Raw genomic sequence first — 16,720 nt, 5'->3', positions numbered from 1 at the left:
CATTGAATTTATATAATACATTTACATTTACATTTAACACATATACATTTAATACATTTGAGTTGAATTACTTAAATTAACTTTTCCACAACATTCTAATTTATTGAAATGCACCTGTATTTTCAAGAAACATTAGTCATGACCTGACAGAAGCAAGTTATTAATTTAAATATATACCTCTTTTGTGAAAACATTTTGTCAACATTTTCAGATAGGCCTTTTAAAGAAAAAAAAAACAGGCTAATTTTAAATAATTCCTTATTACACAAGCTTTTGTGCTTTTCAACTTTGTAGCTTCATAATACATGTTTTGTCAGAATTGCACAATACATTGCAGTCTGCATTTTCCCCCTTCAAAACTTAATGTGGTAAAATGAATTAACAAGCAATTGGACTTTCATTCTTTTATTAAACGTTGACGTTGCTAAAAAGAACATTATTTTGTCTATTTGGTGTAATGTGATGTGTTTATGTGGTTTAAGGTAAAAAAAAATAAAAATAAAACAAAATTAAAGGTTCTTTCTCTGTGTCAGGAACGCCAGTGCAGTGATGGAGAGATTGTATGTGTTATACTGACATCCAGCGTTAGGCCTACTTCTACTACATCAGTCGACGTGTTTATGCCCATAGGCTCGACAATCAGGAAATATCGTTTTAATATGAGCTTGAGCTTTGCCTCCATCTCCGTGTCGTTATCTAGAACACAAATTCATTTAAGCTGAAAAACGGATAGCTTTTGAAAAACAAATACCGGAAAATAATAGACAAGAAAAATTCAAACAGCTAACTTCCTGCCACACTCAATATGGCAGACTTCTGCAACCACACTTGAACTTTCGGTATCAACGAGACGTAGTGACGTTCTTGGCAAAAGAAACCAAAACTGGCTTAATGACATATAAATTTAAGCGATGGAAGAAGCAACAGATATGATTTGCCGCTTTTATTGTAAAATTACTTGACGCTGAGTGCATGAGCGGTGCTCGTGCAGTTGGAGGATGTCGCGCGTTACAGCTGATCTGGAGTATCAAACACTTCTCGAGGTAGGTTTACTGTCAACACTAGCGAGGCATCTATGGTTTACAAGACTGTAATTGTTCATGAGATAATAAGCTAAGTACCTGTAACTAATTCAGTATTAAGGAGGACATACTGAACTAGATATTTTAATATAGTTGTCAGGTCTGAATTCATTATAAAGTCCCTTATATACAATATTGTTTCTCCTTTCAGAATCTTCTCTCATATTGTAAACATTGTTTTAGCAGTGATGATTAATACCATGTTACCACACTTTTGTTGAAAACACAATAGCTGTAGGCTAGTAACGATGGTGTAGGTCACCATGTTAAATTTGTCTTGTTGAGATAATGGTGCATCAGGATCATCTTGTTTACTGATGATGACCATCTCCATATTTCCTCAATAGTGTAATTACTGTTTCCCAAAAGAGGTGCTTGATGAAATCAAAGACGTGTCTGCAGATTTCCCACACCTGCAGCTATATGTGGACTGTTACCGTAAGTTTATCTTTGAAAGCACACCAGAGGTCTGGCAACAGATATCTGTGAACCTGTGTAGTTTAATTAATTAGCAGTAGTTACATGGATTAGAGTGTGGCTGTCATTTCACTGTATGGGAATTAATAATTGGGGCTAGTTGTCATATTAGGAAAATTGTTACAAAGCTGTCCTAATAACTAGGTCAAATCAAATTTTTATTTAAAACTCAAACAAAATGTATAATGGTTGTGAATTCTGAACTAAAACTGAAACCTCAATACCATATCACATTTTTGCAATAGCAGTGAACACAGCAAAACCACAAGGGCACACGGTGCATGCAGAGAAAAGTCAAAAAACAATTTGATTTCAACTCTTTTGTTTCCCAAAACACTAGTTTCTATGTTACTTCTACATGTTTCTTTAAGAACAGCAAACATGGAACATGAAATGCCATGAATTTCTCTGTGTGTTATAATTACTGTTTATACATTATACATGGCTCTACATTGGTTTCTTTTTCTCTAAACTATGTTCAATACCATATTTGTTACCAAGTCATAATGCTTCTTTCAGAAATATTTGATGAAAAGAAAGTTTAAAGGAAGCATTTAATTAGAATCGATTATTTGATTACTTAGACAATGAATAAATTTAATTATAAATGTCTCTAATGTCATTTGAGCAGTTTAATGGGTCCTTGCTGATTAAATATTTTATTTATTAATATTTCATTCAGTTGTGTGTTTAGTTATATTTTTTCTTTTATTTATCTGGCTCCAGAGTCCAAACTTTTGAATGGTAATGTAGTTATCATTACAGTTTCGTTTAGTTGGTATGAAAGGGCCTAGTTTGTGCCTATACTGGAATAGATTTACACTGTACACTGTTAAATATTCATGGGTGTATTGACAGACAAGTCCCTGTCTCCTATATAATCCACAAATATTCTTTCAAAACAACTGTAACTGCTATGTAGACTTTTTGCTTACTGTGCGCATTTTCTTGAATGTGTATTTCCTGAGTTTGTTTCTATTCTCTTTCTACAGTCTATCCCAATAAAGATAAAAAGAGGTTGGTTTATCTGGGTGGCACCGTTCCTGTAACATATGAAGGTAACTTGGATTCAGTAGCTTTACTGTAACCTGTAATTAATCTCTTCCAGAGTCTGTAATTGCTTTCCACCAATTGAAACTCATTAAATATGTATAATGTTGTTACAAAGATGCTACGTACAACATTCCAGTTTGCATCTGGATCCATGAGACCCATCCCAAAAACCCACCCAGGTGTTTTGTCTGCCCTTCACCCTCCATGATCATCAATGCTAAAAGCAGCAGTGTTGATGCCAACGGTCGCGTTCTTCTCCACTGTCTCAGCAACTGGAAGATTGTAAGTGTAGTTATTGCACGTTGACTTATTTGAAGTTAATCATTTTAATATTTCACTCTGGATTTAAATGTTTGATTTCCAGGGCTGGTCAAACTTGTCGATAGTTTTGGAAGAGATGATTGCCGCCTTTCAACGTGAAACTCCTCTTTTTGCCACCTATCCAGTCCGAAACCCTCCAATACATCCTCAAGCAAAACACCTGCCAGCTGATCTTGTAGTTCAACCGAATCCTGTGTCATCCTGTGGCAGGTCAGTGCTTGTTTGAGTTTCAATTCAGTTATTCTTATCAAAAGCATTCGACACTAGTCTCTCAGTTAAGTATCTCTCAGGATACTTATGTAATCTTCAGTCTTTCTTTTTGTTTGTTTGTGCCGCAGCTGGCCTCATACAGGAAGCAGTTCAGTGCATAAAATGTCAACAGCTCAACATGGAGCATCCATCTCATCTGTGCCTCAGCATGCCAGCAACAGTAAACATTGATTTTCTGCTGAATAGTAGTCCTGCATGAATTGTTCACTAGATTTTCAGTTTTATAAAAAAAAAAAAAAAAAAAAATTGCACTCTCTATATACCAATTTTAGTATCACTGAGATACTATTTTCATTTTGAATATGTTGAATTAGTTTTTATATTATTTTTATTAGTATTTAATTATTAGTTTTCCTTTAGGAAGTTTGTGTGTGTGTTTCTTTTTTTTTTATGTCCATACAAATTTTGTTCAGTTATTTTAGTACATCCAGTTGAACTAAATGAAAATGAGAAATGTTGTGAAATATATATTATGTTTAAAAAAAAAAAAATTTCAGTTTTCAAATGATCACCACAGCTGAGTGTGTCAGAGCATGTATGAATTTATGATCTTTAGTGGGTTGGTAGACCTAGCTGAAATCTCCATCTTGGAAGCAGAAAGCATGCTGATCTAATACAATGTTTACATTTATTGGTTTAATGCCGTAAATAGTTTCAGACTTTCATTTTCTATTCCTGGCTAACCATAAGGTTTCTTTCCCTAGGCCTACCCAAGAGTACAAAGTCCCAGATGAAGCTGAATCGAGCCAGTGAAACAGAGATGAGCGGTGTAAGGAGATCATACACGCAAGAGCTGCTGGATTTCGGGATCACATTTGGTGCACAAGCTTTGGAGGCTAACCACCAAACAAACCCATTTATTTCTCCTGCCTCAGGTAATATGTTTTTTTTATTTTATTTATTATTATTCAGCTGTAATATTTTAAAACCCCCTTCTTAATTTTTTTTAATTAATTAAGGATTATCTCTGCTTCAGCTCCCACCAGCAATGCTTCTAATGTTGATGACATAGACGATCAGTTCAAAAGCCTTCAATTACAAAGAGTTGTCAACATGTACCAGTTGAGCACCAGGGAGAGAGGTAAATCACACATCATTTAGCAGTGTTTTTTAAGACTTCATGAAGTGAGTAAAAAATTGAAGTTTTGGGGAGACAAAATTAACTTCTTGCCGGTGTTTTAATTTATCTTTTTTCCATAAATGAGTAGAGGTGGGCGATATGACCAAAATCTTATATCATGATATGAGAAATTATATATCTCGATAACAATATATATCTTGATATACTTATTTTTTTCTTTTAATAAGGTTTTTTGTGATATTTAATACCATAGATACAATTTTCATAATCCCTGTCACCAATTTCAATATCAATCTAATACAATAAAAAAAAACTCAAGCTCACTGGAGATACATAAATAGTCAGTGATGAAATAAGAACAAGAAACTAATTACAAGCAACAGGACAAAAACTATGATAAATAACAAGCACATTGGGTAAATGAATTAGTCTTCACTGTGTAAGTTATAGCTATCTATCTAGCTATCTATCTAGCTATCTATCTATCTATATATATCTATATATATCTATATATATCTATATATATATATATATATATATATATATATATATATATATATATATATATATATATATATATATATTAGGGCCGGGACTCAATTAAAAAAATTTATCTAATTAATTAGAGGCTTTGTAATTAATTAATCGAAATTAATCGCATTTTAATCGCAGAAGTAATTTTTTTTCACATGGATTTATAGTATACCATTGAATAATGACTGAATACATAAGCTTAAGCAACAAAATATTGTTTATTTTTGTTCAACCAAGTCTAGCACACCAGTGCAATTTTTTGCCATGAAGTGTAGCAATAGCATATTTAGAAACAATTTAGAAATAGTACATTTCAGAAATTCAGGAAGCTTATAGGTGCTGGAACCTTCTGTAAAGTGTTATTTAAGTAATACACAATACTGTCAATTACATTCAGAACATTGGAAACACTGACTATTAGAAAACATCTCTCTGTTGCTTCAGAGGCCATAACATACTAAGTCCAACTCTCAATAACCTTGGCCAAAACAATAAAGATTCCAACATAAACTGTTGCACCAACAAAATAATACATAGTTCAACATAGTGTAAAGTCCACGCTAGCTGCTATATGTTTTGCGTTGAGGTGATACTTGAGGCTCGTAGATGTGCTGCGGTGATATGCGAACGCTAGTTGGTGCTCCAGTATAATCGGTCCGCCGAAACTCATCCAGTGAGAAACGTTCCGCGGTGCAAAAATAAGTTATTAAAAATGCGGGATTTTTTTTCCCTGTAATTAATTAATCTTAGTTAACGCGTTATTTTTTGTGTAATTAATTAATCTCAATTAACGCGTTAAAGTCCCTGCCCTAATATATATATATATATATATATATAGTACAGACCAAAAGTTTGGAAACATTACTATTTTTATGTTTTTGAAAGAAGTTTCTTCCGCTCATCAAGCCTGCATTTATTTGATCAAAAATATAGAAAAAAACAGTAGTATTGTGAAATATTATTACAACTTAAAATAATAGTTTTCTATTTGAATATACTTAAAAAAATGTATTCCTGTGATGCAAATCTGAATTTTCAAGCATCATTACTCCAGCCTTCAGTGTCACATGTAACATCCAGTCTATCACATGATCATTTAGAAATCTAATATTCTGATTTATTATGATTGTTGGAAACAGTTCTGCTGTCTAATATATTTGAAGAATAAAAGGTTAAAAAGAATTGCATTTATAAAAAAATAAAAACAAAATAATAATATATTTTCTTTACTATCACTTTTTATCAATTTAACACATCCTTGCTGAATAAAAGTATTGCTTTTGTAAAGAAAAAAAGAAAGAAAAAACAAATTACTGACCAGTAGTGTATATTGTTATTACAAAATATTTATATTTTAAAAACATAGCTTTTTTATTTCTTTTTTTTTTTTTTACTTTTTATTCATCAAAGTATCCTAAAAAAGTATCACGTGTTCTGAAAAAAAATATTAAGCAGCAGAACTGTTTCCAACTTTGATAATGAATCATCATATTAGAATGATTTCTAAAGGATCATGTGATAAAGATCCTAAAAATGTAGCTTTGCATCACCAAAATAAATGATAATTTAAAGTATAATAAATGTAAAAACAATTATTTTAAATTGTTATAATATATCATAATGTTACATTTTTTTCTGTATTTTTGATCAAATAAATGCAGGCTTGATGAGCAGAAGAAACTTCTTATATATATATATATATATATACATACTCTTTGACAGTTTATAAGGCATAATTAAAAATCAATGAAGAAAATAAATAGGATTTTACTTCCAGAACCCAACTGTTGCACACGAAAGCACTACAAAGTAGCAAATCAAGCAGCTTAAATATGTTCGACACACATCCTGATGTAGTCAGAAGTACATTAACACTGGAATCAGTTTCAGCGGATCTTTAAAGAAAATATAAATGAGCTTGACATCTAGTTGCTGGATGCACTTTTCATTGTCTGAATTTAATATTTGTATTAGGCATATGTTCAGCATAACATGCAAGTGATTAAACTGTTTTTCCAGTTTGTACTGGGGCCTCTTACACTGAACTAATACAGACTTTGATCTTTTCATAAAGATGTGTGGCATGATTGGGGTGGTGGAGTTCATTCAGGGTTAGTGGATGAGCATCACAAGGTGGTGGTGAGCGGGCTTCCTGTGGGCGTCTCTCCCAGCAAGATGAAGAACAAGCTCACTATCTTCTTCCAGCGGAGGCAGAACGCGGGCGGAGAGGTTCTGGATGTCAAGTACCCTGCAGGACAGCCAGACCAGGCCTGGGTGCTCTTCAGACACAAAAGAGGTACTATGGGACATCGCTAATAACCTCCACTAAAGAAAAAATTATTATTTCAATTAAATGTTTAGTGGTCTTTTGGGGTTTTTGTTTTTGTTTTTGTTTTTTCAGATGCAGAGCATGCTGTGAGGAATCCTGACAGGGTGATTACTATTAATGAGCAGCAATTTCCTATTCAACTGAAGAGGTTTAAAGATATAGAGGTAAGAGGGGGCAAAATCAGGATAGCCCTTCACCGTTTTTTTAACTCACTCATTTTGTACAGGATTGCACTACACAAAAAACCTCCTACTCTCAGATCCCAGGTGGAGTCCAAGGTGAGAAAGCTGAAATGTTTAGGAGCATCTTGAGTCTGGAAGGGTGCAGTTTCAGCTCCACAGATGTCCTGGAAGCAGTGCAGTCGTGCCGAGACCTCCCCTCAGCCCTTAAATATCTCTGCCATGATTGCCCTATATGCCAGGAGCAAGTGTCTTTCAACAGGGTGAGAATAAACGAATTGTGTTCTTGACCTAACAATATGGAGCCACATCTACCTCAGATTATTATGCATTATATGGTTTTATCATCATTTGATTTTTATAATTTTTATATATTTTTTTTAAATTAATACTTTTATTCAGCAATGGGTGCATTCATTTGATGAAAATGGTAACAGTAAATATTTGTAATGTCACAAAAAATATCACATTTTCCACAAAAAAATATTAAGCAGCATAACTGGTTTCAACATTGAAAATAAAGATGTTTCTTGAGCACCAAATTGGCACATTATAATGATTTCTGAAGACTGGAGTAATGGCTGCTGAAAATCTGGCTTTGCCATCACTGGAGTAAATTACATTTCAAAATATATAAAAATAGAAAGCAGATATTTTTAAGCTGTAGAAATATTTAACAGTAATAATTTCATTTTATAATTTATTTTAAATATAATATATGCAGCTTTAGTTCTCATGAGTGACTTTTAAAAATATTGTTTATTATCAAATTAAAATATTACAATATAATGAAACTATTGTGATGAATGATTTTCAGGACTTGTTGTGGTATTTCACTGGGTCATTATGTTTTAATTAGTATTTAATATAAATCTCTCTCTCTCACTCTCTCTCACTCTCTCTCTCTCTCTCTCTCTCTCTCTCTTTTCTCAGATGGTCACCATGACACACTGCTCTTGCACATTCTGTGAGAGCTGTTTTAAGAAGTACTTCTCCTCTGTGATTAAGGAGAAGAATATAGTACATGCTGTGTGTCCTCTTTGTAATCTTCCTGATGTACAAAGAGGCCGCAGGGAGGAGTCTATGGAGTACTTCAGTTTACTCGACACACAGGTGTGGAGCACCAAACATGTTTTTTCGCACCATATGAAATTGAAGATAGAATATTAATAACTGTAGATCATTCTGTATCTGTAGATCAGGTATTATTTGGAGCCCCAGATCCATGAGCTCTTCCAGAGGAAGCTCAGAGACCAGGCACTGCAGGAAATGCCCAACTTCCGTTGGTGTGCACATGTAAGTTCTGTTATTCGCAGATACTTTATACAGTATAATTTCAGGTCTGACCATGATAGTGATTTATGACTGCTTATATTTTTGTAAAGTCATCCTTATTTTTTAGTGTTCCTTTGGGCTCCTTCATGAAGCAGACAGGCTGAGAATGGATTGCCCCAGCTGTAGGAAAAGCACATGCATTCAATGTAAAAAGCCGGTAGGTTTACATCATATGCCTTAGTCTTACAACATAAGTGTGAGATTTTTGTCTGTCATATTAAGTTCTGGGATGCAAGCTATTAAACTCAATATTCTGTATAAATATTAACTTAGCAATTAATGAAAACCAATATTTACACAACCGTTCAAAAGTTTGTGGCCAGTAAGATTTTATCAATAGTAAACTTTTGATTAAAAGTGATAGTAAAGACATTTATTTACTCTTTACATCTTTGATAATAATAAGAAATGCTTCTTGATTGTAATAGAATTTTACCATATTACTATTTTTGATTAAATAAATCCAGCCTTGTTATTTTAGAAATGTAAAAAAAAAAAATAATATTAATAATGTTTCCCAATATTACTGTGCTTTTGATGGCAGTGCATATATAAATGCGTTACTAAAAATAGTTTGTGGGACATTTAGACTGACGTTCTAGAAATGTTCTAATGTTCCTGTGGCTCAGTGGTAGAGCATTGCGTTAGCAGCACAAAAGGTTGTGGGTTCGATTCCCAGGGAACACACATGCTGGTAATAAAATGTATAGCCTGAATGCACTGTAAGTCGCTTTGGATAAAAGAGTCTGCTAAATACATAAATGTAAATTAAATGTAGAATTTGGGTCTTTGAGTATGTCAGCCAGGCAAGTAAACTCCTATACTAAACAATCCTTACTCTTGAGCCCCTGCATTGTGCTGGTGCTTGTAATCTCATATTTATGGAGGCTGTTGATCTGGATGTTTGTTGTCTAGTGGGCTCCACAGCATGAAGGAATCTCATGCGAGAAGTTCAAAGAGTGGGAGCAACTCAACAGCCCCGCATACCAAAACTCAAGGCTGGAGCAGCTTCTCAGCAGGAACAAAATAGGTCAAACAAAAACACTCACTGAAGGTTCTTGGTTCAAAGTGTTTTTTTGGAACTTTCCCAGGTTGTAACGTTCTCCTTGCTCCTTACAGACTGTCCAAAATGCAAATTTCGCTTCTTCCTGGCCAGAGGAGGCTGTTTGCATTTCAAATGCACTCAGTGCCAGCATGAGTTCTGCGGAGGCTGCAGTCAGCCATTTAAACAAGGCTCTGTAAGTTTAGTTCTCTCAGCAGTCGTCATTATAGTTACCACAGAGCTCTGTATCAGAGCATATGTTGTCCTTGCAGGCCTGTAATTTTTCTAACGAGTGCGGAGCTAAGGGGTTACATGCTCATCACCCTCGAAACTGCCTTTATCATCTGAGAGACTGGAGTGTCCCAAGATTACGGACCCTGCTGCAGGTGACACACATCTTTACTGTGGTCTAGCATAAACAGGAAGCCCCTATTATACCCTGCCACAGTAAAACTGGCTAAACTACTCTTATTTATGTTTTCAGCACTATGGGGTATCACATCCCCTCATGTTCAGCCCCAAAAATACAGCGGGGAGATACTCTAAAGGTACATTTTTTGTTTTGACATGTGAATATAGTATGTTCAGATTAATTATGCACCAAAACGTTGGCCCAAACAATATTAATTTCACTGCATTTAGATATGTCACAGTACAGTTGAAATACAGTACGTTTATGTGTCTCTTGTAGGGATTTGTGGTGTAATGGAGGTCCAAGAATCAGGAGCTGTGAAGGAGGAGCCATGTGGACGCCCAGCGCTCCCAGAGTACAGTGGTTACTGCACGTAAGGAATGCTCGTTCTTTATTATTCACATACTGTGTTCTGCCATAAGTACACCAAACTCAAGAGATTTTCTCAAATGTTATGTTCACTTTTAGGGTACATTATAAAGAGTGTCTGGTGGAGCTAATAAACAACAATGCACTAGATCCTGTGGTGCTGTTAGATGGTGTAGAGTTGAGGGCAGAAATGGACCGCTGGAAAGTGCCAGTCCCAGACAAGCAGCCTTTAGAACCGGATCGACGGTACGAGGACAGACTTCGGCAGGTCAGTCTGTAAAAGTAAAGCATCATTTGCGCACTGTATTGTTAAACTGTCAAATCCTGTTATTTGAGATGATACGTTATTTCAATCAGAGCATAAACCATATCTTGTGTATTGCGTAAATGTAAGTTTTATAGAGCGGTCCACACAATTATTTGGGTGGTGGTGGTGGGGTGGGGGTGTTAACCACACCAAACTACTGAATGCACCATTAAAGTTGCCCCTATTATGCCATTTTTACAGTTCCTAATATTGTTTTGGGAGTCTTATATAATAGGATTAAATGCATGCAAGGTCCAAAAACACTTTATTTTTCTAAGAATATGCATTCATTATCACCTCATTTTCCAGCAATTCTCAAACAATTTGTTCAGAGCAGTTTAAAGATTCAGTCTCTCTAAACCCCTCCTTTACGTGAGCCTGCTGTGCTCTGATTGGTCAGATGGCCTAGTCTGTTGTGATTGGTCTACAGTGTACAGCTATGTCAGAAACCAGTGTTGTCATGTCTGCAGCTTCCCGCAGAATTGGGCAACTTTATCATTGTTGTAGCGTGTTGGTTTTCATCTCAGCGGGTCAAAGAGACCCTGATAACATTATATTTAATGCAAATTTTACCCTTTTACCCTGGAATGCGGTTTTTAATGGGGAGCCCCCCTCAAAATGCAATTTGGTTAGTTTTGAGTTAGTTTTGGGTAGCATTGTTGTGAACAACTTGCAACCCTTTCGGAAACAATGTGCGTATTTCAAAAGTTCTTTTGAGTAACAATAATTTAAAATAGTAATTTTGAATTCTCAATAGAAAACATAAACATCTATAAATTATCAGGTTATAAATTAACAGGATACTGATCCATCTTTTAACAGCAAGCATTTTGTGAATCCCGCATTGAACCCCCCGAGATTAGAGAAGCAGTCGGCAGTAATATTACGTGTTTGTGGGCGGGGTCAAGTTCACGGCCAGCCAACATAGAACATAGGCGCACATTATGCAAATGTGTTACCCTGTGACTTGTAGCCGTCACCGAAGTGGGATTCGAATTACTAACGACTCGTTTAGGTTATACTGAGTCCATTCTTTATTTTTCGGGAGGCAATAACTTTATTTATCGTGCATTTTTAGCCTTACAACTTTGCGGATAGTTTACATTCACATACAGCTGTATTAAACACTGCATAAAAGGCAGTGTTGGAAATGGCATAATAGGGGCACTTTAAAAAGATTACATATTCAAATATTAAATATTTTATATATTTGTAATTATTTTGAGATTTTAAATATTCTACCTAGCAATATTTGTTTAACAATCAATTCAATTCAATTAAAATCATACATACAATGCACATAGGTTAACACTGTTACATTGAAATGATGTGTATGACGATTAAGTCAGTAAAAGTGATCATGTGACTGCCATTCCCAAATAAAGTGTTTGTCCTCCCTTCTCTCCTTTAAAACCTTTTAAAATAAAAAAATGTTCTTTGAATATAACTTCAGTTGTCGGTCTGTAAATTGTACCTTGTTATGGACATGTTTATCTGAATCACTTCTGTATCTCTAGCCTAACTTAGTAATATATAAGCAACCTCTATCTATTACTTGCAGCCTTAGTGTGTTTACTGTGCTTACATGTTGATGTTTATTTGGTTCTGTTCCTTAAACTTGACTTTGAAAAGTAACCTTGGGTGTTGAAAAGGTGCAATATAAAAATGATTATTATTATCATTATCCTTTCAGATCCTAAAACAGAGGGTTAGTCTGTCCAGTGGGGCAGCTACTGGATTGACGGCAGCTGCTCCTCCCACACCGTCCCCCTCTTCTCCTCCTGCGGTTGGAGCTCCATGGTTCTCCATCTTAAGCCGGGCAGTTCCTGAGGACTCCCAGCATCTACTGCTGCTGACTGATTGAAGGGTACATGGACTGAATGTGCAACTCTGCTGTCATTGTTAACACTAACATAGTGATCAAATTGTTTTTCCAATACATTATTATGAAAAAAGTAGGCCTTTCTTATCTCCACACAAATTTAATTGTTATGCCAGGGGGAAATCATGCTGAAGAATGAGCAGAGCAACCAGCAATGATGCAGGAATTTTATCAGTTTTTTACAATATGAGAATTAACGTTTCTGTATCATACTTAATAAATTTACAACACATAAGCTTGTGGCTTTCAGAACTACTCAAGTTCTCTAATTGTTGGCAGTGAGGATCTACTTGCTCTAACTGTTTGATATAGATTGTGTATTAAATCAGCTTTATACAGTATATGCATTATACTGGGCACAAGTTTGCACTTTTGGACCCTGTGAAACGGGTATTAGCATGATTCATAAGACGTGTGAGAGGTTATATTTTGCTGGTTTGGTAATTTTACTGTGTGAATAACTGTGAATATAAACAACTATTTTCTCACAGTCTCAATTTTTCTGTTTACAAAAAGCCTGGCAATTAACACTTAGCCTGGCGATTGTGTGTGTGTGTGTGTATTTCCAGCCGCTTCGAATAATTGTGCTTTTGTTTTGCATTTCAATTTATTTGGTTGAGCTTTGTTCCAAGACAGTTGGCACTAGGAATGTAATTTATTTTGTAATATCTCTCAGTTTTAGTTGCTCCAGACAGCCGTTCTTTGGCTCTTTTGTGCAGAGGAAGGTTATATTATGAGTGAGTCATTGATTCATTTACTCAGTTGATTTATTCACTGATTCGTTCAGGAACGACACTATTTTTCAGAATTTAGTGTTGCGAATATAGCAACTTTTTTCTACAAAAATCAACTTCTTGATCTGGACAAAGCTTATCTGACACATCTGTACTGCCCTGCGAGCATGTTTTATAATCCAAGTGATCATTTCATATGTAAATATAGTCTTAATCATTCCATAAGCATGGTCTGTATCTGTTTTTTTATGGCGATTTTGTCACAGAATTATAATTTAGGATTTTAGTTCAAAGCCGATTGGAAGGAACAGCTTGTTTATTAGGAATTATGTTGTTTTTGAAAATATAGTAGCATGAGAACAAAGGAGAGAAGCAAACTAACGTTAAAAGCAGACACTATGCTGTTACGTAATGTAACGACGCCATAAATATGCAAATTATAAAACTATTCAAACTGTTTTCTTAGGCACAGAAAAAAAAAGACAAATAATGTGTCAAGTTATTCATGATTAACTCCTTGTTTATTGAACTTGTGTATAAAATAAACAATATTACTATTAAAAGCTGTAAATACATACTAATGACAGTGAACATCGACTTACAGTAGCTCAACACAGGAAAATGTCTGTCATTTGTAATTTACCGTTTACACACAGCTTTAAACATAACTATGATGCATTTTTCAACACCAGACTTCGATAGCACAGAAGATTTTCTTCAAAACCAGGTTTATTTGGTAGGGTTTACAGGTGCATCATCTCTATCGGCTGAAAAAGCCTCAATCTCGTTAACGATTCTTTCTCCAATTGTGTTGTTATTAGCTGCCAAAACTCTTCTAGACATCAGATCCATCGGGCCACCTGAGGACAGTTTTGAAAAAGTTGATACATAAAAGAAATTAATACACAAGAATCATATTCAAACTCATTAAAACAACATAATTTCTTAAAGACAAAATTTTTTGAGATTATATCAGTATAAGAGTGTTATCATTAACTAAATCTGAAATTATTAAAAAAAATTGTCATTTGAAATAAACCTGAAATTAAATAAAATATAAATATTAGGTGAAGAAAACCAAAAATTGACAACTAAAATAACAATAAATGAAAGGTTTTAATAAAAATTCTCAAAAATCTAAAAATAAAAGCTAACTAATAATGAAATATGATTAATAAAAATGACGTAACAACTTAAAAGAGCTGTCTTCACCTTCAACATCCATGAGAACTCCTCCTGCCTCTGAGACTATGACTGCTCCAGCCGCCACATCCCAACAGTGGATCCCAATCTCATAATAGGCCTCCACACAACCAGATGCTACCAAGCACATGTTGATGGCAGCAGATCCAGCGCCACGTATCCTTTAAAAGAAATCAAATTAATAGTCAAGAGATATCTGTTGACGCACATTACAAGTTTAATGGTAGAGTACATAGTTTTAGATAATATGACATCTGTTCCAGTGAGGCTGTGTGTGGAAAGAAACCTGGCACATACCCATGAACTGGCAGGCATAAGATTTTCCTCATGCTAGAGAAAATCTTATCAACGGCATCAGGGTCTCTATTAGAGCCAAACTCTGTAGCGATGATTGATTGGTTAATCTCTGTTAATGATGGGGAAACAATCAGAGAGAATTACGATGATTGCCAACAAGCAAATGCTGAATGCTCAGAAGAACGACTACCTTTTTGGTCCGACACTTGCAGAGGCTGTCCATTGCAAAATGCACCCTTCCCTTTTCGAGCCGTGTACATCTTGTCTTCTATGCAGCTATAAACCACACCAAACTCTAACTGCAAGAGAAGAATGATGAGTCTGACAGACGCTCTACCCACTGGAGGAACTTCCAAACTTTTCAAAAGCATGACAAATGAGCAAGAAAACAAAGTGGGAGCAGAGCAGCAGTTTCCGATTTCATCTCGCCACACAAACATCTATTACCAGTGCTGTCACTTTGTTATTCTAAAATAAAGAGGGTGCATTTGAAAGCAAATGATCCTTACCGTTTTGTTGACAGCAAAGCCAATGGATATAGCAACAAATGGATATCTGTACAAAAGAAAAGCATATTTATTTTTTATAGCTCATGCTAGAAAAGCGAAAAGTCTCAAAGTATGAAATTAAACCGGTCACTTATTTAGTCATTTAACATTCCTGACATATGCCAGTGGAGTTCAACAAATGTAAACCACATTAAAAATTCAAATTTAAACCAGAAAAAAGAAATATTATTATTATTAGTTTTACAAAATAATTACCAAAAATAAAACTGTAAACATTAAAAGAGTTTTAGGGGAAAAAAGAACAAAATAAAGTTATGGGTGAAAATTAACTATAATTGTCAAGCTGTAAATAATGTCACTAAAAATGTTTTATATTACATTATTTTACATTATTATAGTTTTTTTATTATTGTATTTGTACTTTTTGCATTTATCTTTTACTTAATTTCATTAGTGTTTGAAGACATTTTGACTCCAGTGTATCAAATGTAACAAAAAATTACCCATGCACAAAGTTAGTGGTCCCATCCACAGGGTCAACAATCCATGTTGGGTTTTCAGTCAAAAACACAGGTTCTCCAGCAGCCACTGACTCCTCACCAATGAAACTGAAACAAACAGGAGCAGTGCTGGTCTATTCCCTTTACTTCAGATTCAATATGCCCTATCTAGACATATAGGAAGGTTTTAAAGCTCTTCTGATCCTGTGTTAGTATGAAGGACAAATACCTGTGTTCAGGAAACTTCTCCTTCACTGATGTAATAATAAGTTGCTTCCACATTCTGGTCTGTTTTAGTGACCAGGTCGACAGAAGAGCTTTTGCACATGATCTTCATGTCATTCTGCAAAGCATTCCCTTACAATCTGACCATAGAGATCATAAAAGGTTTTAGTAAAAATGGCCACAAATTCAAAAAGCTATATATATATAAAAAAAAAAGATGTTATCTCACCTTTCCTGCTTTCCTGGCCAGAGTCACAGCATGGTCCATGGCATCCTGCCAAAGGTCAGGCATTGTGCCTTTATGTGAGGACCCTTTTCTGATCAGACATAAAAACCTATTACTGTCATCAATTTCTGACTGCAGCTACAGGAAAGCTTTAACAGGTTGCACTTGGTAAAAGCTGTGTCTAAACCTTGTTTTTATTTGAGGGCAGTTTATGTTTCTGATTTAATTCCATATTTTCCACTTTGCTGGCATTCCCTTAATCCTGCACACCACTCCTTATATGTCTCTGACTTCATAGAACTCCTACCATAGCAAAAACTTACAATGGCAACTACAGTTTCAACCAAAATAGT

General features: G+C 34.9%; 1 protein-coding gene and 1 pseudogene across 2 annotated transcripts; one reads left to right on the top strand and one right to left on the bottom strand.

The window, feature by feature from the left end:
* Positions 1–611: 611 nt before the first annotated feature.
* Positions 612–13,829, top strand: LOC113069727 (uncharacterized). 2 transcript variants are annotated; one of them, XM_026242846.1, is made up of 21 exons: positions 612–1,043; positions 1,430–1,520; positions 2,552–2,617; positions 2,749–2,894; positions 2,977–3,143; positions 3,272–3,363; positions 3,908–4,078; positions 4,180–4,284; positions 6,893–7,114; positions 7,220–7,311; positions 7,407–7,589; positions 8,260–8,439; positions 8,524–8,622; positions 8,729–8,818; positions 9,577–9,691; positions 9,781–9,899; positions 9,976–10,089; positions 10,188–10,251; positions 10,395–10,488; positions 10,584–10,752; positions 12,485–13,829. In XM_026242846.1, the coding sequence occupies exons 1-21, from the start codon at positions 999–1,001 to the stop codon at positions 12,653–12,655; spliced, it is 2,595 nt and encodes an 864-aa protein (XP_026098631.1). In that variant the 5' UTR covers positions 612–998; the 3' UTR covers positions 12,656–13,829. The 2 variants fall into 2 exon arrangements, with proteins under 2 accessions (XP_026098631.1, XP_026098630.1); XM_026242845.1 differs by having other exon boundaries at positions 613–1,043; positions 2,728–2,894.
* An 80-nt stretch (positions 13,830–13,909) lies between these two features.
* Positions 13,910–16,448, bottom strand: LOC113069728 (inositol monophosphatase 1-like; annotated as a pseudogene).
* Positions 16,449–16,720: the final 272 nt, after the last annotated feature.

The sequence above is a fragment of the Carassius auratus genome, unplaced genomic scaffold (genome assembly GCF_003368295.1).
Source record: "Carassius auratus strain Wakin unplaced genomic scaffold, ASM336829v1 scaf_tig00002448, whole genome shotgun sequence".
In the NCBI taxonomy this organism is placed as follows: Eukaryota; Metazoa; Chordata; class Actinopteri; order Cypriniformes; family Cyprinidae; genus Carassius; species Carassius auratus.
Note: the sequence above shows the minus strand (reverse complement) of the source record. Positions and strands in the feature narration are given on the sequence as shown.